Source organism: Colletotrichum aenigma (genome assembly GCF_013390185.1).
Source record: "Colletotrichum aenigma strain Cg56 chromosome Unknown KSG_Cg56_contig01, whole genome shotgun sequence".
NCBI classification, from domain to species: domain Eukaryota; kingdom Fungi; phylum Ascomycota; class Sordariomycetes; order Glomerellales; family Glomerellaceae; genus Colletotrichum; species Colletotrichum aenigma.
Genome location: NW_023500907.1, coordinates 751,156 through 771,969, shown reverse-complemented (window position 1 = coordinate 771,969; position 20,814 = coordinate 751,156). Strand labels below are relative to the sequence as shown.

Here is a 20,814-nt window from a genome sequence, read left to right as displayed (position 1 = left end):
AGTCCCAAATGGCGTCATTGAGCTGAGCTGGCAAATTTTCATCACCTGGTCCCTGTTTGCCCGTTAAAAGGTAACCAGAAGTCTTCAAGAATAGCATCAGAAGATTGTGTACGATCGTTGATGGAACGCAGAAGTGAAATTGTCTCGCAAAATAGCCGAAAGTTGTGACGTTGGACAATGGGTTTCACCGCGTTCCGGCTACTTCAGAAGTGTTCCGATTGGAACTTGACCGTCAAAACTCACGATGATCAAGGGCTCGATGAGGCTCTCTGTTGCTTCTGAAGTGGTCTTCTATTGACTGCAACGCGCCTGTGGAGTTACACTGATATCATTCTCGCGAAAATATTCTGAACATCATGCCACATCGTGAGGCAGCCTATGATATGTATCATATCATACGAGTGTGTATAAATATTTGAAGGGTAGAGGGCCCAATATCTCCCTGATGCTTCATGCCAACGACAAGATAAATCAATCAAAGTACAACATCGGGAAGCTCCAGAATTCTCTTCATCCTGCCGAACGCAGCTATCGCCAACAGACCAAACAACCATGCGTCTCTCATCGGACCTCATCTGCCTTGTCACAGCGGTCTTCTTCACTCTCGGGATCGCCATGCCAACTGAGAAGGACCCTACAAGATCATCTGAGACCCTTCGAGTCACTCCTGCAAAGGACGAAGTCACCCGTCACTTCCGTTTCCTCAACAACATCACTCCCAGGGATGAGCATCTGAACGGGAACCTGGATTCGACCGCATCGTCAAACGCAAAAGCACCTCCCAAATTCAAGGTCAAGTGTACCGCTCCGTACTGGTCGTACTTTTACAACTGGTGGCCGTGAGTCTTCTACCGAGAATGCCTTGCCTGTCTTGAGAAAGGCCATACTGACGATTGCGGAGTACCGTCAATGAGATGTGCGCGTTTACGAACAATACTCTCGACAAGGGCGGCTTTATAGGACAGTGGCAGCGCGGTGAGGCCATCGTTGGGGAGTCCAGAAACGTGACCATGGAATGGCAACCGAAAGGCGACGGCTCAGGCTGCCAGGAGACCTGTACTGCAGCTTTCAACAGATTTGTCACGGAACCTTCATGTGAGTGCATCAGATCATCACCCGCAAACCATCAAAACATGAGTCACGTCGAACTGATACGATTCCAGGCCACGAGGAGGGCTTCTGGATGAACGAGAAGGGCCGCCTTGTTATTGACGGCTGCGGCGTCGCAACTTACAATCTCGAGTTCGATAACGGAGCTCCGACACTCGAACATGGCAAATCACTTTGCTGGAACGAGCCAGTTCCACCATCATACAAGCCTGACAAGGACGTTACCCGACGCTTCTGTGAGGAGGCTGTCAGATACGTTGTAGATAAAGACAACCATTTCGGCAAAGACCAGACGAAAGTCGGCTACTACTGGACCGATTACAACCGCGACATTTGGGCTCCTGATAGCAAAGCCAAGCTATATGATGTCGGGTTTGTGCATTTCTGGATTAAGAGCAACATTGATCAAGGATCCACATGCCCGGAGAACAGGAAAGTGGACGACGAGGTCGCAAATATGACGGTTGACCAGTGTGTCTCCAACATGGATTGGGCGGAAAGTCAAGCTTGTGAGTGGCCATCTCAAGAAACTTGATCATGACTGGAGTTGAAATTGCTGACATCTGATGAATTAGGCGGAGCGCCACCTGGCGTCTCATATGGTGGGCGACATTGGGCGGATTGCTTTGAGTGGGGAATGAAGGCTTCGGGATATGATGCAATCAAGAAGACAGATGCTAGATCGCTCTTGGACGCTTGATGAGAGTACGAGGCGGTCGGTTCCTGGTAAGAAACGTAGTCAAGAGGGTGATACGCGCAGGATTCTGGGCCAGATTGTTCCTGTTGTGGGAGGTTAAGTCCTGTATTACTTTTTTAGTACTATTCTTTGTATTACTCGTCTTTTCGACATGAAGTGTCATCGTCTGAATTTATAACCTCCTTGGCGATTGATATCATTACTTCCCGCAAATTTCAATCTGAAGGCTCATATTGAAATGTTCACTCCCCAGACTTATCTCACGGGGTTGACGCCATTTCAAAAGTGCGAAAAAGCTTACCCAGAACCGTGAATGAGGGGATACTGCTGCTTTCATTCAATCCCAAAGTCAAGAAGTTTGCAAAATGGTGGATGCCACGGCGTGGATTCCCATTTGTAAGTCCGCTCCGCAAATCCGAAAATCCGGGCCAGATATGCACGGCGAATAGGCGATGGAGGAATGAGACTTGACAGCATGAATTTTGTCTCCGACTAGTGTTTGCCCCGCCCGGCGAACCCACAGTGTTTCTGGAAGCTTTCTACCACGGGCTCCAAATTTTGGCCGTTGCCAAACCCAAGCGTTTGGGCCATAATTACCAATTCTGCGTATTCCCATAGGCAGTGATCGACAGCAGCCACGGCCAAGTCACAACAATGGACAACAGAGCAGCGGATCAGTTTTAGTTCAGTTCTCCAACCGATTGTAAGTTTGCAATCCCTCAATGTCTCCCGAGCCTCCCACCGGTTGGAAACGGCAATTGCGGATCAATACCGGGCCTGGCCGGAGACCGTACCCCGCGGCCGGCTTTGCCGGTTGAAGTTCAATGTGAAACATTAACGACACCGGCTTCTCGCGCTTCTTCTTTGACCGCGCCTGCCGTTCCCCAACTCCCCCATCCCACTGCCGACTCGGCCAATCCCGTTGACGTCAACGCAACGGCGCTGGTGCCGGGCGAGTGGGGGATGAGGGGCAAAAGAGCATTCTTCGGACAAAACAAGGAGGGGCAAATGCACCCCAGAAGTATGTCCAGCCACGCGCGTGGCGCCCTGCCGACAGGAGTTGGGACCACCGTCTTTGCGGCGAAGCTCCATGTCCCCTCGGCGCTCTCGAATTGGGTTCATTCCCGGCTGACATGAGCTATCTTTTCGACTAAGGCCGGCTAGCTTATAGCTGAGCCCTCCTCAATCGGACCTTCGCACCCTTCGTCAGCTATCGGTCAGGAGTTGACCCCTCATTTGCCCCGCCGTTAAAATCCCCTGCCCCGCCTCGAGCATTAGGTCGGCCACCTACCGAGACATCACGACTTTCAAATTCTTCACCTTGAGCCAATTCGCGACGAGAGAAGAGAGAAGAGACAACAATCTTCAGTAAACTCGTATTGAAGCTCGCCAACATGTCTTCCAAGCTTCACCAGGCACCGCCCTTTAGGGCTGAGCACATGGGCTCCCTCCTCCGCCCCCAGAAGCTCCTCGACATCCGCGAGGGCAAGATCCGCGATCAGGGCATGTCCGAAGAAGAGGCTGGACTTCCCGCCGTCGAGAAGGAGTCTGTCGCCGAGGTCGTCAAGCTCCAGCGCGACCTGGGCATCAAGGGTGTCACCTCGGGCGAGTACAACCGCACGCGTTTCTGGGGTCTCATGTGGGACGAGTTCGAGGGCACAACCCGGCTGCAAGACGCTGAGGCCAGCATGTTCCGCCTCTACCACCCCGACGTCGTGAGCCTCATCGAGAAGGACCGCAAGGTCATGCCTGGCGACTCCGTCATTGCCGGCGCCAAGCTGGCGCACTCCGCCGAGAAGTCCAAGTCCAACCTTCACGAGTTGCAACTCGTCCAGGCCGCGCTGCCCAAGGAGGAATGGGGCAACATCAAGCTGACCATGATCACGCCTGCGTGGTTCCATATGCGCTACAAGCAGGGCCGAGCCTACACAAAGGAGGCGTATGCCAGCGACGCCGAGTATTTCAACGACGTGGCCAAGGTTTACCAGGACGAGCTTGCGGTGCTTTACAAGGCTGGTCTGCGTAACGTTCAGTTCGATGACCCGGGCATGGCTTGTAAGTAACCGCGATCTCAGAAAAGGCGATTTTTACTGACTTCGTCCAGACTTCTGTTCGCAAAAGTTCCGCCAAGGGTGGGAGGAGGACAAGGACAACGATGGTACCGTTGAGGACCTGCTTGACGCCTACATCAAGCTCTACAACGACAGCATCAGCAAGCTCCCCGAAGACATGCACACAGGCATCCAGTAAGTACATTTAAAGCAGTGAAAGGACAGGACCAATACTAACAAGGTGCAGCTTGTGCCGTGGAAACTTCATTGGCGGACGCCATTTTGCCGAGGGTGCCTACGACATCATCGCGAAGAAGCTTTTTGAGAACCTCAACGTCAACACCTTCTACCTTGAGTACGACACCGAGCGCGCGGGTGGCTTCGAGCCCCTGCAGTTCCTCCCTAAGAACAAGAACGTGGTCGTTGGTATCATCAGCACCAAGGTACCTGCCCTCGAGGACAAGGAGGAGATGAAAGCTCGCGTGTACAAGGCGGCTGAGTTCGTCGCCAAGGGCAGCGGCGAGACCAAGGAGGAGGCGCTCAAGCGCATCTGCGTTTCCCCTCAGTGCGGTTTCAGCACCCATGAGAGCGGATACCCTCTAAGCCTGGATGACGAGAAGAAGAAGCTATCTCTGGTGAGGCAGATTGCTGATGAGATTTGGGGTGAGCCTTGATTTGGTAAGGCTTGACGATTGTGTGCAAGCATTTTGGGGTCGTGGAGCCGGAGGTGCTGTGGCATTCAACATGAACTGATGAGCTGTAGAATATTGCGAGCGTGTTTGAAAAGTCGATTTAGCCTTACTTCAGGATATGATATTTAAAAGCCTCAACGCTATTTGAGGCTGTTAGGTCGATTAAGAGTCTAAACTCTACCTTAAGTGGTTGATCTAACAATTATGTATGTTGCCTTTCGAGTGGTTTCATTGAACGTCACCAGTCATATTTAGATGCAGAGACCTTGAGCTCTTGCATCAGTGATCAATCAATATCATTAATTATGTGCCGTCTTTTACGAGTGTGATCAGAGGAGGCACCATTGATTAACATTGTACCGGGAATAAGAGAAGCGCGATTGCACTGTTGAAGCCATTACAAGAAATCATTCTCGTTAGGGGTCCCCAACCTCATCCGAAAAAGTGATTTAAGCTTCCATATTGATCCGGCTCATGGTGCAAAATGACCCAAACATCGATCATGAGCGGAATCCCGGCTGTCATAGTAAGCTTGCTAGACGAGGTCGATATGCGGACTGAGATGTACGGCGCGGCGTGGTTGTCTGACTCGGAAACGGCAGGCGAAGAAAGCCAAGTACCCATGCTTGACGGCTGGGGAGACTGTGAAATGTTTGGCAATTTTCTACAAGTCTGTTTTAATGTCAACAATTTGACACATGAGCTAGACATTTATCTGATGGTGGATGAAGGTTGCATGGCTGTGGACAGGCGGCTGATGGCGCGTGTTGAGGGCACGTTTGCGTCTGCCTAAGTCACTTCCTATCACCTAAACTAGTCGAGAGACTCATCGAGAGCTGACAGCAGGCTTTGAAAGACTTCGAGCGACACAAAATTTCAAGCCTAGCCGTCAGGAAAGGAGGCCGCAAAGCGACACAATTGGCCGTAGCTCTGGCTGCGTGTGGACAAAGCACGGCCTTGGCCCTTATCACATGGGTGAGTTCATTTCGTCTTCACCGGTTTCGATCTAAACGCGGTCATTCTACATTTTCAAACGCCACGAATGAGCTGTTGATCGTGAGTAATAACAATAACCCGCCTAGAGCGACGTGTGGTCTGCGGGGCGGATCGCGGAATATGGTACGAAAGTCCCTAAACCCTGCGAGCCGTCACCGTGGGCCCGGATTCGAGCCGCTGCTTGTGGAATGACAGTCAAAAGCGAAAGTGATCGAGGCCTTTGTTTCGAGGTATGATCCAATCAGGTCGGACGTATTACTGCTCAGGTTGCGGCGAAAACGAACGCAGTGTGAGAGAGTTTGAGCAGTTTTCCCGATCTAAAACCCACTACCTCAATCACCCAAATCCTAATCGCAAACTCCGCATCAGATGCAACCTCCTCGTGTGGTTCATATTCGTATAACTAGGAAGCGGATACCTGTCGATGTTGAATCAAAAGGGACATCTGCAGCCTTGGCGATCTAGCTACATCATCATCATCTAATATCTTCAACATCTTCGATGAAGCCCCATTCATTCGTCGTCCTTGCCGCGGCGGCCGGCCATGCGATGGGCGCCGGGCAAGGCCTGGTCGGTTACGGAATCACCATGTACAAACCTCCTTGCGCCTTTGCATGCCGCGATGCAATCTCTGGCGCAACTTTGAACTGCTCGACTACCGGTTCAGACGACATGGGCGGCATGTCTGGAATGTCGATGAGCGGCATGGTGATGACAGACCCGAGCTGCTACGCTACCGACGACGCATTTCTGCAGACACTTGCTTGGTGTGTCTCGATTCGTTGCAAAAACATGCCCACTTGGAAGCTCGAGAAGTTCTGGCAAGAGAACGTGGCCGGCACAGAAGCCGTTCAGCCGGACCCGAAGGAGACATACCAACAGGCGCTGGAGAAGATCAGCGGTACTCCAACTGCTTTATACAACGCCACTGGGTCTCTGAATCAAACGAGCCTGGTATCCGAAGACCTTTGGTTTGCGGCTTACAATACCGATACGATCTTTGAAAATCAAGAAAGCCAACAGGAAGGATTTGGGTGAGCAGTACAACACTCCCTCAGACATGAATTGAGTCTAACAATATGCAGTCTGATAATACTCCTCTCAGGCGTTGTCATCCCCATCGCCGTCTCGCTCCTACGCTTTGTCCCCTTTCCGACAGCTTGGCGCACCAAGTTCAACGCGTTGATCATCGACCCACCTCTATTTGGCCACCGTCATGACACACCCGTCTTCTTTGGACTTGCTCTCATGCCAAAGCGTGGACAAGCTCTCTTCATATTATACTTCATAGTCATTAACACCGTACTATCAGCAGTCAACTATCAGTACGCCGACCCCAACACTTGGTATCCTGGCGACGGCTGGCGTTGGATGTGTATGTTAATATCCAACCGTCTTGGACTGCTAAGTTTCGCCAACCTGCCGCTGGCATTTCTGTACGCCGGTCGAAACAATCTCCTGCTTTGGGTTACAGACTGGTCCCACTCGACGTTTCTCTTGGTGCACCGATGGATAGCAGCCATAGCAACCCTGCAGGCTATCCTACATAGCATCATCTACCTGGATGTTTATATCAAGAATGGCACCCACGCGACCGAGTGCCTAGAACCATACTGGTACTGGGGTATCATTGCGACGTTGGGTCTGGTCGTCATGTTTCCGTCTTCGGTCATACCCATCCGCAGGAAGATCTATGAGGCGTTCCTCGCATGGCATATTGCCGTGGCTATTCTGATCATCGCTGGCTGTTACTGGCACATTGTCTTCGAGTTCAAACACCAATGGGGTTACGAGATATGGATTATCGTGTGCATGGCGATCTGGGCTTTCGACCGCGTGTTTCGAGTCCTGAGACTCCTACGCCACGGCGTCAAGACAGCTGATATCACGGCGGTCGACTCAGAGTATATTCGCGTTACCGTCCCAGGTGTTTCCGCATCTGGCGTTGCATACCTGTACTTCCCAACTCTCACCTGGCGCATATGGGAGAACCACCCTTTCTCAATTGCCTCCGGCATCTTTTGTTTTCAACTCGCTCCCGAATTGAAGTCGCCCAGCAAATTGACGGCGACATCGAAAAGATCTCCAACAGCAGCGATCGGGCTGCTGATAAGAAGTCTGCAGTCAGCCACCGTCCCGTCAGCTCATCCCAGACATCTGACAAGCCACCCGAGATGGGGATCACATTCTACATTCGGACCCATACAGGTTTATCCTCACGTTTAAGCACTCGCAGTTCAATCCCTGTGCTTGTTGAGTCTGGATACCCATCTCACGCGCCTCTGTTTGAATCACCGCACAAAGCCCCGACGATGGTTGCAATCGCTGGTGGGGTGGGAGTAACTGCTCTTCTACCCAGTTTAGCCGGTCACCCTGGCCGCTCCAAGCTGTTTTGGGGATGCCGATCTCAGGCATTGGTGGATGAAATTGAAGCCTCAGGCTCCTTGTGGAGGATTGAGAAGGAGGTTTTCATCGGTAAGAGGATGAATGTGAGAGACGTGCTTGAGAACGAGCTAAATGGGGCTACGAGCGAAGTCTGCGTGATGGTTTGCGGGCCGGAGGGATTGAGCGACGAAGTCAGGACTGCCTTTTCGGATATTGTACGCAAGGGAAATGTAGTTAAAGCAAGGCTTATCGTGGAGTCCTTTAGTTGGTAACATTGCAGAAGGCATCATTTCAAACCTTTGCGAGCAATGAATCCAAACTATCTTGCCTTTAGATTGATACTCCGAAGGTTTGCGTGCATCGAACCTCGGCGTCAGTCCGTTTCTGCCACATGGAGGGTGACACCAGTTGTGTATTCCTCGTATTTTAATGGTCGGCATTCGGTAATGAATGTCCATGATATGTCCTCGAATACCGAGTGCTGGATGCAGAGGATGTTTCGATAGCCAGATAAAGATCAAGACAGTCACCCTTCAATGAATCAAGGCTCTTACGCCATTCATGTGATCTAGGTTGTTGGATTTATTATAGTTACTATGTAGTTGGTATCATGTAATCCTCATTCTCTCGTTGTTCTCGCTGTGTAATTGGCCCTGCGCCAATCCCTGTGGTCAGTTAAGGTCACCAGAGGTAAGTGTTTGGGGCTCGAGGTTCATACCTTTGGTTTACTTAAGATAGCACTGCAGGGCGCATCTATCGCTACCCCAGTAGTTGGCGACGTGAACGAACTTTCCGCCCTCGTTTCTTCCGGCTCTAGCGCAAGGCAGATCGCAGTCTGAGTCCTTGTACGGGTCCTGGCCGCCGTTGAAGTCGTTGCAGTTGTGCCATGCAGCGACACTGAGCTTCTCGTACTTGCAAAGTGGGTTCTCGCTGATCAGCTCCAAGCCTTGGACGGCAGCGATGCCAGCGGCGAAAATGATAGTGGTGAACTTCATGGCGATCGTTGGTTGAAGGAGCTGTAGTCCGATGATAGGCGAATATGTCCATCAACGAAAAAGTCGGGGAATGAAAGTCAACTTTATATAGTATTCAGCGACGTATCAGATCGAGCTGGCTGGTACGCAGTATTGTGGGAGTTCACCGCTGGTAATAGACGTTGATCAGCGCGCCTCAACCCGTTGATCAAACTCAAATAAAGTAAGCCGGGGTACAATGACAAAGATGCTGGCATTTTGTCAGGAAGCCTCGCCCTGATAGGGACGAGACAGGGATCACACGAGTCGTTAATAACATCCCGAGTGGAACTACACAGCGAATAGAGCCAATTGCCCCGTCGAGCACGATATAAAATCAGCTTGGCTCTCCCGCATACCGATATCGAAAGCAGAATTAACGTGGTCCGACTAATAATAACATCAGGCGGTGGCAGACAGGTGGTTGACACTAGAATACGAAGACGCACACGGGACCCGCTGCCAATCAATTTGGGGTTTGCAATCGGAGAAGGTCTTTCACCGCAGCCAAAAAGAAAAGAAAAACGACCACAGTAAGACCCTACAGATGACAGAAATCCTACGTAAGTTCGAAGCTCTGGTGGTTTGCTGTGCTGGACCAGCTGGTCAAATGGGTGGCCTTTCTTCTCAAACGGTTGGTGGGTGGAAAAACAGGAACGTGAAATATATCAGGGGATCTCTTCAACGTTTCAAGTTAGCAATCCAGGCCACCCTTCAGGACCTCCAGACACCAATATGAGTCGTTTGTGCGACGTGTGTTCACTGAATGAATGTCTCAAGGACATAGGCCCATCATTGCGGGGCCGATCCGAAGCGGGCTGAACATAAAAATGCCTCCCTCCCCCACCCCCATTCAGACCATAAACCAGACGATATTCACCATTTTAGTGTGAATGTGCGGTGTCAGCCATGTTCCAAAGATTAACGCCGAGACTACAAATTTACTATAGCTGAGCACCGTCGTCCGAGCTACAATGATTATCAGCCATAACAGGATTATAGCCTGAAGTTAAAATCTACCTGCGAGGCTTGGTCATGGCTTTTCATTGTAGCTATCGGTATGCTACACTTGGCATTCAATTAGGACAGTATCTCAGGTTGAACATGGCCAATTGTTACTTTTATTGAGCGAGCGCATTGAGTTCATAAATGTCCCCAGGGTCCAACTCCACGCCTAATACTAAGCTGTGAAGACACTTCCTACCAAACTCACAAATGATGTGGTGCCTCTTCACCGCTTGATGAAATCACTCCTTTTCTGTTGCTTCGACGTTTGCGATAGACTTGATATTACTAACGTCGACAGCCAATAAACAACCCAGTCCAACATCAGGCCCGCAGATCTTTTGCAACTGACGTCCCAGTTTGACTTTTTGTCTCAACTCAGCGCGGCTGCGTTGGTTGATTGACAGGCCTTTGCACTGCAAAATTCGGTCATAGTCGGCGCTGTCGACTCTCTGTCTTGCGGTTTCCATTCTCCTACGCTCAAGCATCTTTGCTATCTTGAGAAGTCCATAGAACTTGCATATTCTTATGTATCCGGCACCATGCTCGCAGTTGTCAACAAAGGTGCTAATTGTAGAGACAGACCGGTAGACATTGTCGCCCTCGGAGATAAGATCGCAGAGACCTGTCTGTAGACTGTCCAATTGGCCTCGTGAAGAATCAACTTCCTCCAATTTGCGTAACGTCTCCTTGCTCGTTATTTTCTGTAGCAAAGACTCCGAGGCACTTTTAAAGGGTTCCGTTCTGTTGCCATGACGGTCGCAACTGGCCACTGCCTTTGATTGACGTTGGCTGCGCGTTACTGTATCCATTCGATCAGGCTCGACGGTCTTTCGGCTTTTTGTGGACAAATTAAATATGTTTGACGAGCTGGAACCATGTTGCCGTGAGTTGGAAACTTGAGTTGATTTCTCGGATGTCCCATGGAGCGTAAAGTGGTCCCTATCTTCCCCATCCATGGAGGCCGGCTCCACTGACAATTGACTTTCTAGTTCGACTGCTTATGTGATGCAGATCATGGCCCTGCCTAAAAGCTCTCTGGACCTTGGATGGTGACTTTCCAAACGCTCAAGCTCCGTTCCGAGCGTCGATAGAACGTTTTGTGTAATCGTCCGAGAGCCTCTCGGGACAGTCGACTTAGTCAAAAGGGAACGTTCGCCTTGCACATGTTGCAGAAGATCTGTCGTCCTGAACGAGCAGAATGGACAGAAAACAAGCCCATGCTCGGGCTCCAAGCGCTTGCGCAAGTCCTCCAATTTCATCTGTTGTTGGCGGCATATGTCGCATGCAGGATGGTCTTCTTCATGGTCTTCAAGAGCGTCTTCATCAGGTTCTGAGGCGCCACAGATAGTGCAAACGACCCAATTGTGTGTGAACCGCAAATGTGGCTGCACTCGTTCCTCTGGAACGTGAGTTCCACACTCTGGACATCGACTCATTTTGTGTTTGTCGAAGACGTGCCTCATGTCGAAGGATGTTTCAGACGGGCAAAATGAGCAGGTACGTATTTCGTGAATACCAGTAAGATGATTGTGAAGTAGCCCTTTCTCCAAGTACAATGTTTCACAGAAGATGCATTGATATGAGGCGTGGTAAGGAGAAGAGGTAATGTGCGACCATAATTCTTCGATGGGCGTTTCCGAACCCCGTGTTTCGCATTCGAGGCACCATGACAGACCATGTGAATACCGAAGGTGACCCAACATGCCACAGTGAAAGACGATCTCATCACAGGCATGGCATATTGGGTGTGGATGGGCCTTGATGATATAAAAGACAGAGTTATCGTTGTGACAGTCATCACACCAGTGGAGGTGATGCTTGTCCTCCATATGGCCTGTGATGGCATCAACCTGCAAACCATGACAGGAAGGGCAGTTGTGGTATTTTCTCAGGTGATCCTCATCCTTTTGTGGGCTGAGGATCTTCTTGCAAAGCTGACAAGGTCGGAAACCGTGGACTTGGGTGCAATGGCTTTCAAGACTATCCAATGCAAGTCTGCTACCACATACGTCGCACATTGTCTCCCCATGCTCTTTGAGATGCTCATTCAAGTCTCTGAAAAGCATGACCATGTTGCAGATGTCGCATTGCTCAAAGTCCGCTGGAAGGGGACGAACAACCGCAAAGAAAGGAGGTTTGCTAGGGAAGAATGTTCGCGGGAACTTGTCGAAGTGACTCTGCGCTATGAGTTGAGACTCGCAATCCATGAGACAGTCCTTGGCCTGCTCCAAGTGGTAAATTTCAGGCCAAAGATTATGTGCAACTCCATTTTGTAGTCTTTTATCTGGGTGAACTGCCAGCGCGGATCTTCTATGAGCCAGATGGATGTCTCGGCTCTCAAAAGGACATCTGAATGATGCAACCGCTGCTGTACGAAATGGCTGGGTCCATGAAGTCTGCTTCTCTATGACATGCTACTTGAAATCGAGTATACGTATTTGACTCAATCATCAGTTGAAGTTCAACACCACAAGTCAGAACATAGTTGTCACACGCATTCTAAGTCATATTATTTTTTCCTACTTGTCAAGCCTTCATATCAACTCCCCAGATTGAAAATGGCTGTCACATCTTCCAATGGTGCCTCAAGCTCAGATGCACAGCCCGTTCCATCTTGGATCTTGCTGAGCAACCTGGCGGTTGCATCTCTCGAAAAGTCACATCAGCATACCACTCATTCAGGCGTACGAGTCTACGGGCAGGGCACAGCTCTGAGTTCCGGCGCATACACCTGGCTGGATGGCGATTCTTCCCCCAGACACTTTCACGAATGGGCCACTTCAGTAGAAGTCAAAGGCGATTTTGATCGGTTTCAAAGGCGATTTTGATCGGTTTCAAACGGCAGCCATGAACAACCCGCCTCTGTATGCCGTACAAAACACAACCACCCGGGCATGGGCTATCGGCAGCAACCCCTTCATCTTGAATGTTGCGCGCTCGCAGTGGGGGATACCCATTGGCTTCGTCGATCCCAACGTGATCAACCGCGACAGCCCTACGAGTTTTCAGGGAGTATCTCAACTGCCTCCGCATACCTATTTCGAACTCAAGAAAGATGAAAGTGGCTGGCTTTTGAGCACGCAAGAGCGCAGAGACCCTCTGTTCTCTGCCTTGAGCCCCAGAATCACGGACTACGACGAAGCAGGTTCCGCTTTTGTCTCCGCCGTGCAGAAAGCAGTCTCTGAGAACACCCAGTCCGACCAGGAGGATACCTCTCTCCTCTCGAGGGGTATCGACTCAGGCGCTGTCACTACCTTTGCTGTTCGTGCCGGCCTGAAGGTGACGGCCTATAGTGCCGGCTCACCTTGGGGAAATGAGCATGAAGAGGCTCAAGAGCTCGCGGACTATCTGGGTATTCCCCTCGTCCGTCTTGAGCTTTCAGCAAAGGATCTCCTCGACGCGGTTCCCGAGACCATGCGAGCCTTGAGTACCGCAGAGAGAGAGCGAGTGGACATCCAGATCACTCTGACAGCCTTGATGCGCAATGGTCTCATCAAGGAGAAGCACATCCTCACAGGCTACGGCAACGATCTCATGCTGATTGGTTTGCCACCCGACTCTACCGACGCCGACGTGTTAATTCGAGATATCATCACCGAGGAGGTTGACCTCGCGCGTCACAGTGGCGAGTTCCAGGACTTTGTCGCCGGAACGTGGGGAAAGAAGCTCTCTCATGTGTACTGGCATCAGGACGTGGTTCAGACTGCTCTGGATATTCACCCGTCTTGTAAGGTTCATGGTGGTCGTGAGAAGGCGTTTTTCAGAGCTGCGATGGAGCAGTTCATATCAAAGACTACTGCTTGGCGCAAGAAGATCGGTATTTATGTCGGAGGTGGCATGCAGGGTGGCCTGGACACTTTGTTTGGGGGACTGGATGGGAAGGTTGAGGTGTATAACAGGATCTTCCGCGCACTTTCTGATCAGATTCTGGCTGATCCGTTTGGGTCTATCGACCATCTAGCTCCTAGATCAGAGGAATGCGGAAAATGAGTCTAGAGAGATCAAACACTTGCATTTAGTTATAGATGACAGGATAGCAGATTAGAACATTCTGCAATGGTTAAAGCACTTGAAATTTTCAACTTCTCAGTTTTGTTGGTCTATTCCATAGACTCAACTTAGTAGGTGGCATAAATACTGCCCTTTGAAACTCAAAATTTTGGGGAAACAAAACGGCAAGAGTGCCAAGACAACTGCTTTTATCACTCAGCAACCTATTCAGAAAGACTTTATTGACCTGCCCATGATTCTGAAAATTATTACTTAGCAAATTCTGCCTCTGGTGAACAACACCTCTCTTGAGTTGAAAACCTGCGACCCTGATTGAGATTAGGTATCATCAACTTGTGTGTTGGACCTCAAAGTAGCGTCTCGGCGGCCGAAAAGTAAAATAGATTTTGCAAACAGATCTACATATTCTCCGATCTGTTCTTAAGTCTAGGCGATATCTCAGAGTTTGGGCAGGGCTTGTAAAACATCCCACGCGGGCCGTGATGATGGGGGCATCTGCCAAGACGGCTTGAGTGGGCAGTTCCGCAATGATGGAGTCACCCGTAGAAACCACGGATGACTCCGAAAGTTAAATCCAAGAGCCTTTCTACTTGAACATAGGAACTAGTAGTCAAGTTAAGGTTATCGAATCCTCCGATGTCATTACCAAGCGGCTAGTCTACGAGCAGTAGTTCATCTTTGGGAGGGGTACTTTTACCTGGGATTGGAGCGATAAACAACGAAGCACGGCCGACCGATACAGTACAAATTTTACTCATAGGTAGAAATAGACGATGAATGAGAGGTATAATGGTTCTAGTTAGCTTCACTCATCACTCATATTGTATCCTTGAATCCAAGTGTTGCGATAAGATCAGAAATAAAATCCTTTGATTTCCGGCTACCCTGACAGAGAACTCCTGGCCTGACGGTTGATATAATCTTTGATAAATGTTGTTGTTTCTTGTGTAATATTTACAGTGTCGATAATTCCTGTCGTTATCATCGCCGTCGCCGTCGTCCTCATAAGTTTAGTCGCCCCTCCTATTATCCCTATAATCCCATTATCATCCTATTTATCGTTCATGCCTTTTACTCGCCCGGATAGCAAAACTATTTAGGAACGAGGCTAATCTTCGCCAAAAACAACTCTATGTATACACCAGTAATGCACTGCCCGTCTACGTAAGAATATAAGCCTGACACAATCATTAAACACATACTCCACCTCAACTCCAACTCAACACCGTGATGTTCATAACTACGTATTTGTTTTCATTTTGTATTTTTAGGTATTATTCAACGCCTGGTGTGTCCCTTGTTTTGGCACAAGGCGTCTGCGGCGGCGATCATGCTCGCTACTCATGGGTATGTACAATTACAAACCCCAGCCACGCTGGTTGAAATAGGACAATAACAATGTAAAAATGAACGAATCAATGCGGGGAAGTAACCATGGAGATTTACATTTGGAGATGTGCCTGCAACTAGCAAAAAAAGGTAAAGTTTCGCCCTCAGCATTGTCTTTGGAAATTAGCAGAGTACTCTACGCTTTGAATAGGTTGAGATAACTTCAGTAGATTAAGATTTGATAGAGACCGAGTCACTCGAACATTCCCTCCCTTGGCGCTCTAGATAAGTCGCCCGGCAATTAAGGTCTCCATATTCCCGGACAGAACATCCATATCAAAGCCCGTAACAGGCACAGCAACTGCCGCCGAAAGGGTTGGCTTACGGCCGAAGAAACCACTCAGCTTACCCCTTGGTGGGGTGGCAGCTGCAGAAGCGATGTCAGAGAAATGGTGTTTACTTCGGGTGACACGGCGGCTACAAGACGGGGCCGAACTTGCAGCCAGTGAGATAGACACGGTCCCGAACCCCGCATGTCATTCGGTGTCTGCGGCGTTGAGCGGTTTGGATATAGTAGGGACTGCAGATGAGACGATGGCCTGCGGCAGGGTGAGTACGGATCCGCTGAGGCGTTGTGTGGCTGGTGTCCAGCGACATGTCGTGTCACCTGTTAGATGCTGAACACGTAAACTGCAATCTCAGAGGTGTCGTCATCAGTTCCCATGTTAAATTTCTCATGACAATATGATGATAGGCAGTGGGCGACAAGATGGGCATGAAAAGCTTCTCTGGGGCTAAGCTTTTGATAGTCAGTGCGGTTCCTTGACACTTCACAAAGATGGCTTGGCCGTCTTGGCGCTTCTCGACTACGACAACGACAGCGACAACTTAACCCATTACCTCTGATCCTGCTAGTTGGTGCATCTTGTCAAAAACAGTGCAATTCAATGACAATAAAAGTGATGATCTGAAGAATAAGAAAAAAACCTATTTATGTCAGACGACGGTCGCGATTGGACCTAGGTACCTAGTTTGATGCGACGCAATGCTTCATCAGCAAGCACATGCCCACTATCAACCAAGATTCATCTTCAATTAGACCAACATCGGAACCGAATTCGGTCTGATCAAAATCTTCTCATCTCTTTTCAATCACGATCAAAATTTCATCGGGTTACTTCACTGTCACGTCTTTCAATGTCAACTCCCGGCCTGTCCGTCATTGCAGATCGCTTAAAAACAATGGAAATCCCCCATGGCGTCATTCACCCCTTAGTACTCGGCCGATATGATCGGCCGGCAGCCGATTTGCGCGGATCAGAAAATCTTTTACCAGGGCCATCGAGCATTTCCATTTACTCAAGAAGGATCCATCTTCATCCCATGAATTTTAAAAGCCTTTCATCTCCCACACTCTCCGTCGCATAAACCGCTGGAGCCTGCCCTCCTCCCCATGATTCATCCCTTCTCCTCCTACCCGATTCCCTCGCTTCCCCCTTCTCACCTGAAGGTAAAAGATGAAAAAGGCCCAATCTTACGGCTCAGGAGAGAGGCTGACTAGGACCACTGAGGGGCCGCGCTACGGTCGCAGGGTTTAGCGCCCTTGACCCTGCCGAGGACCCACGTTGTGGGCACGGGGGTGAGTTTCAATGTGTTCAGTTGATGATCGGACGAAAAGGGGAACTTGGAAGAATGAACAAACGAGAATTTGAGAGGCTGCCTGCGCACTCACTCACTCACCTTGTCCAACCAGCAGCCAGCGAGGAGCTCACCGACACGATCGGGCCTGGACCTGGAAGGCCAGGTTCCCAACCTGCATGCCATAACTGGGACGAAAAAGTTGAGAACCGCTGGAGATGTGCGTTTTTATGACGCGCGGTATTCCTGGTCAACAGCCAACGAAACGGAAGCCAGCGGAGTCTGCCCCAGGCGAAGTCCGGTCAGGAATTGATGGTTGATGGTGCGCTGAGCGTCGGCAGATTCGTCGAGAGGCTGAAGAGGCGCAATGGTGGGAGTCGATCACAGATGGAACGAGTTTGCAGCACGGAAGGATCTCGTTCTATCTGAGATGCCGTCCGGCTTGTACATGCGTGTCTTTGGGACCGGGTAGATTACTCATTCGACAGTACGGGGGAATTTGTATCGCCGGTAACCAGGACGGCGCCCGGTCTGGATGCCGCATACGATGTGGTCGCCCGTTGCACTCGACTGGTCACAGCAAACGGTGCCTGGGCAAGCCAGCGGGTACGAATAAGCGACTCACGTCACTCCTGAATGTGCGTCCCAAGGGAGGAGTTTCTTGAAACAGACGATTACGGCAACCCGAATTTCCAGATGATGAACGTGGATGCAACAAACATGATCTGTCACCCGCACTGGCAGCATCTTCCCTTCACCGTCCGACCGTCCATTTACTTCCGTCAAGGAGTTCTCAGGCGTCAAATCTCCATCGCAAGGTCATCGAAGATGAGAAAGCCGAGGACCGACGATGGGATGGAGTAAGAAGTAGGCTCAGCCGGCACGATGGGGACTTGGAGACGGACGAGGCAGCGCGAAAAGGATGTGTTGGTGGGGGTCACTCGGCGGAGCCGCCTGAAAGATGCGTGATGGTACCGTTTCAGCGACCCCAGTCAGGAGCAGGACGGACAGGGATCATATCATGACGGACGCCTCGTGGGCGTCTGCGCAGGGACACCGACCAAAGACGGGCAAGACTCGGTCCAACAGGAGCCCACCTAGCCTCACTCAAATTAAACAACTGGGCGACTACAGCCAAAGACGGGAGCCCTGTCCGCGCCTGGGCCAATCGCTGGTATTCCCTCGGTCGGATGGTGTCCGGGGTTGTTGGTCTGCCATGTCTAATGTTCCAGGACCACGGATGGATCGCATCTGCGCGAGTCTGGGAGCAATTGGGGCGTTTGAGTCTCCAGAACTTCTTGGAAGGCTGTTGGACCACGCGGTGAGCAGCCCCTCGAGGGTGTGTGCCTGTCTTTCTTCTTTCGTGCCTGGTCAAGCGTTGGCCTGGGCTTTCCGTCCCTCGTCCGCTCCTCGCTACGAGTTCCTATCCCCTGAAAGCTTTTATCGCTACAAGCCGTCACGAATAGATTGGATCCCGATCCCTGGCTGGGTCCGGACTGGGCCGTCCATGACACCAGCGCAGTGACGACGACCGCTCGCAAAGGGGTGCGATGGGGTTGCTCACCATCCATCCGTATAAGATCCTACTCATGCCACACTGATTTTCTGCTCGTCTTTCTATCTGAACTCTGCGTCTCATTCCATCCGGTCAAATTCCATTCACGTTCATTCTTTCACACTCTCTTTACAGCTGTGCTAGCCACAAGCCACTCTTTTTGAGCTTTTTACAACATCGCAAGACAAATCCCAGTCTCTCACTCCCTTTTTTTGAAACGACAACCTTCGCTTTCGTCGAGTTTATCAACACCGAAATCTTTCAAGATGCAGTCCAAGATCGTCACCGTTCTCTCTTTCGTCGCCGCCGTCTCGGCCCACGGCAAGGTCACCTCGCCCACTCCCCGTGTCGCCGGTGATGCCTTCAAGGAGGCTTGCGGCACCACCATGTGGAACACCGAGCAGTCCGACCCGTACGGCAACATCCAGGGCCTCGCCCAGCAGGCCGGCAGCAGCCTCGACGCCTCCAAATGCGAGCTCGCCCTCTGCAAGGGTTACAAGTTCGCCGACAACGCCAACATCCAGAGCTACTCCCCCGGTGAGACCGTCGACTTCAAGGTTGAGATCCGCGCTCCCCACACCGGTGTTGCCAACGTCTCCGTCGTCGACACCACCTCCAACTCCGTCATTGGCGAGCCCCTGATCTCCTTCACCAACTACGCCTCCACCAAGACCGGTGTCGCCGCCAACAACACCGCCTTCTCCGTCACTCTCCCCGACTCCCTCCCCTCCAACTGCGGCACCGCCGGCAACTGCGTTCTTCAGTGGTGGTGGGACTCTGCTGAGGCCGGCCAGACCTACATGTCTTGCGTTGACTTCACCTCCGGCTCCGGTTCCGGCTCCGGCTCTGGCTCTACCACCCCCGTTGCTTCCGCGGCTCCCACCACCCTCGCCACTGTTGCTACTCCCAGCGCTACCCCCTCCACTCCGGCCACTGGCAACTCTGGTGCCTCTGACGAGTCCGCTGCTACCCCCAGCGCCACTCCTTCCGCCCCTGCCGTAAGTCATTTCCCTCCTTAAACGTCCCATATGTCCGAGGCTCCGCTCTTAGAGTTCGGATTGAAACCGTTGCGAAAAGTTCAAAAGAGTTCATTTTGCTGACCACGAAACCTTGACAAACAGTCCTCCTGCAACAAGCGCCGCAGCTCGAAGCGGGCTCTTCGCAAGCGCTTCTAAACAGGAAAATAGAGTTTAGACAGACGTCGGAGTCGCATCTGATACCCGGTCAGCCTTGAGACGAGATGACTTGGAAACCAGACCTGAAAGTTTCAAAAAGGGCTTGACCCCCGCAATCTGGGATTTGCAATGTTCTTGTACAAAGTTCATACCATTCAATGTTCAATACTTATTCTTCGCCCGACACTTGACTGCCACCTGTTGTCTACGCACCGTAACGGTCTGCGTCGTGACGTGAAACGTGATGTTCCGGTACATGGAAATCTTGGCTTATGCGGGGAATTTTGGACGAAAGGCACTCTGCGAGCAGTCCAACGGCCTCGTAAATGCTCGTATCTTTCGTCTGAAGGCGAGCCTTAGTAGGCGGTCTATTGCGCAATTTGTCAGCTGAAGATGATCATCACGCAATGTCCCTGGTCGAGAATCAACATCCCATCTTCCATCCCACCACCACTTGTTCACTGCACGTGTAGGAAGTGAACCTTAGCAACTCATCAGATTGTCCAATGCACGACACCAAGTCCGAACTGCTCCAGTCGTCGTCTCTTTTTCTGAACGACGTCGTCAACGGCAGCTAAGCCAGAAGAGTCCGTCTCTTATGATGTTCAGCTAAGATGCGAGGATCGGCTCATCCACCCGTGAAGCGAACGATCATTTATCCACAAGGGGGGCAAATGTCTTCGCCAGTTGTAACCTCAGAGCCCAAGCAGACCCTTCACCCCTGTAGCGATCCGCCAGCGCCCGGTGCTACGCTCACCAACTGCGTCGCATTCGTCAATCCGAGTCCTCCACCAAAAGTTCATAGCGATTGATGGGAACGGAAGCAATTGCTGTCTCCGGTGCGCGCACCTTGAGCCCGTCACTGCGTCGTCCGAAACGAAACAACATCGGAGACTGCGGCGACGCAAGCTTCCAAAGACCGGACGGCAAGCATCCCCTCGCTCCACATCCAGGCACAGCAGCGGCTGCCGATGCCGCAGGATAATCAGAACAGCCAACAGCGGCGTCCTTGGCAAACGCCGCGGGATCTGAATGGACTCGCTCATCGGCGTCCGGTCGTCGTCCCTTCATCTGCCCGTCGCACCGAGTCAGCTGGCCCAGCCCTACAACATGGACTCTGGGCTGACGGACGTTTTTGCAACCGGATCAACCGA

The 20,814-nt window shown here is 51.1% G+C and overlaps 6 protein-coding genes across 6 annotated transcripts; 5 read left to right on the top strand and 1 right to left on the bottom strand.

Moving 5' to 3' along the window:
- Nucleotides 1-552: 552 nt before the first annotated feature.
- On the top strand, nucleotides 553-1,810 carry CGCA056_v000212 (uncharacterized protein; the record flags this gene model as incomplete). The annotated part of the gene is made up of 4 exons (XM_037315473.1): nucleotides 553-839; nucleotides 902-1,095; nucleotides 1,164-1,619; nucleotides 1,686-1,810. 4 exons carry the CDS (start codon nucleotides 553-555, stop codon nucleotides 1,808-1,810), a joined length of 1,062 nt encoding a protein of 353 aa, XP_037185857.1.
- Nucleotides 1,811-3,201: 1,391 nt separating this feature from the next.
- On the top strand, nucleotides 3,202-4,532 carry yxjH-0 (Uncharacterized protein; the record flags this gene model as incomplete). The annotated part of the gene is made up of 3 exons (XM_037315472.1): nucleotides 3,202-3,862; nucleotides 3,912-4,053; nucleotides 4,106-4,532. 3 exons carry the CDS (start codon nucleotides 3,202-3,204, stop codon nucleotides 4,530-4,532), a joined length of 1,230 nt encoding a protein of 409 aa, XP_037185860.1.
- Nucleotides 4,533-6,134: 1,602 nt separating this feature from the next.
- freB-4 (Ferric/cupric reductase transmembrane component B) lies at nucleotides 6,135-7,772 on the top strand (the record flags this gene model as incomplete). The annotated part of the gene is made up of 2 exons (XM_037315471.1): nucleotides 6,135-6,580; nucleotides 6,632-7,772. The coding sequence occupies 2 exons, from the start codon at nucleotides 6,135-6,137 to the stop codon at nucleotides 7,770-7,772; spliced, it is 1,587 nt and encodes a 528-aa protein (XP_037185859.1).
- Nucleotides 7,773-8,550: 778 nt separating this feature from the next.
- On the bottom strand, nucleotides 8,551-8,926 carry CGCA056_v000209 (uncharacterized protein; the record flags this gene model as incomplete). The annotated part of the gene is made up of 2 exons (XM_037315470.1): nucleotides 8,551-8,596; nucleotides 8,661-8,926. The coding sequence occupies 2 exons, from the start codon at nucleotides 8,924-8,926 to the stop codon at nucleotides 8,551-8,553; spliced, it is 312 nt and encodes a 103-aa protein (XP_037184790.1).
- Nucleotides 8,927-12,799: 3,873 nt separating this feature from the next.
- carA (Carbapenam-3-carboxylate synthase) lies at nucleotides 12,800-13,942 on the top strand (the record flags this gene model as incomplete). Its single annotated transcript, XM_037315469.1, has 1 exon — nucleotides 12,800-13,942. One exon carries the CDS (start codon nucleotides 12,800-12,802, stop codon nucleotides 13,940-13,942), a length of 1,143 nt encoding a protein of 380 aa, XP_037184791.1.
- Nucleotides 13,943-18,751: 4,809 nt separating this feature from the next.
- Nucleotides 18,752-19,660, top strand: CGCA056_v000207 (uncharacterized protein; the record flags this gene model as incomplete). The annotated part of the gene is made up of 2 exons (XM_037315468.1): nucleotides 18,752-19,483; nucleotides 19,607-19,660. The coding sequence occupies 2 exons, from the start codon at nucleotides 18,752-18,754 to the stop codon at nucleotides 19,658-19,660; spliced, it is 786 nt and encodes a 261-aa protein (XP_037184788.1).
- Between the last annotated feature and the right edge of the window lie 1,154 nt (nucleotides 19,661-20,814).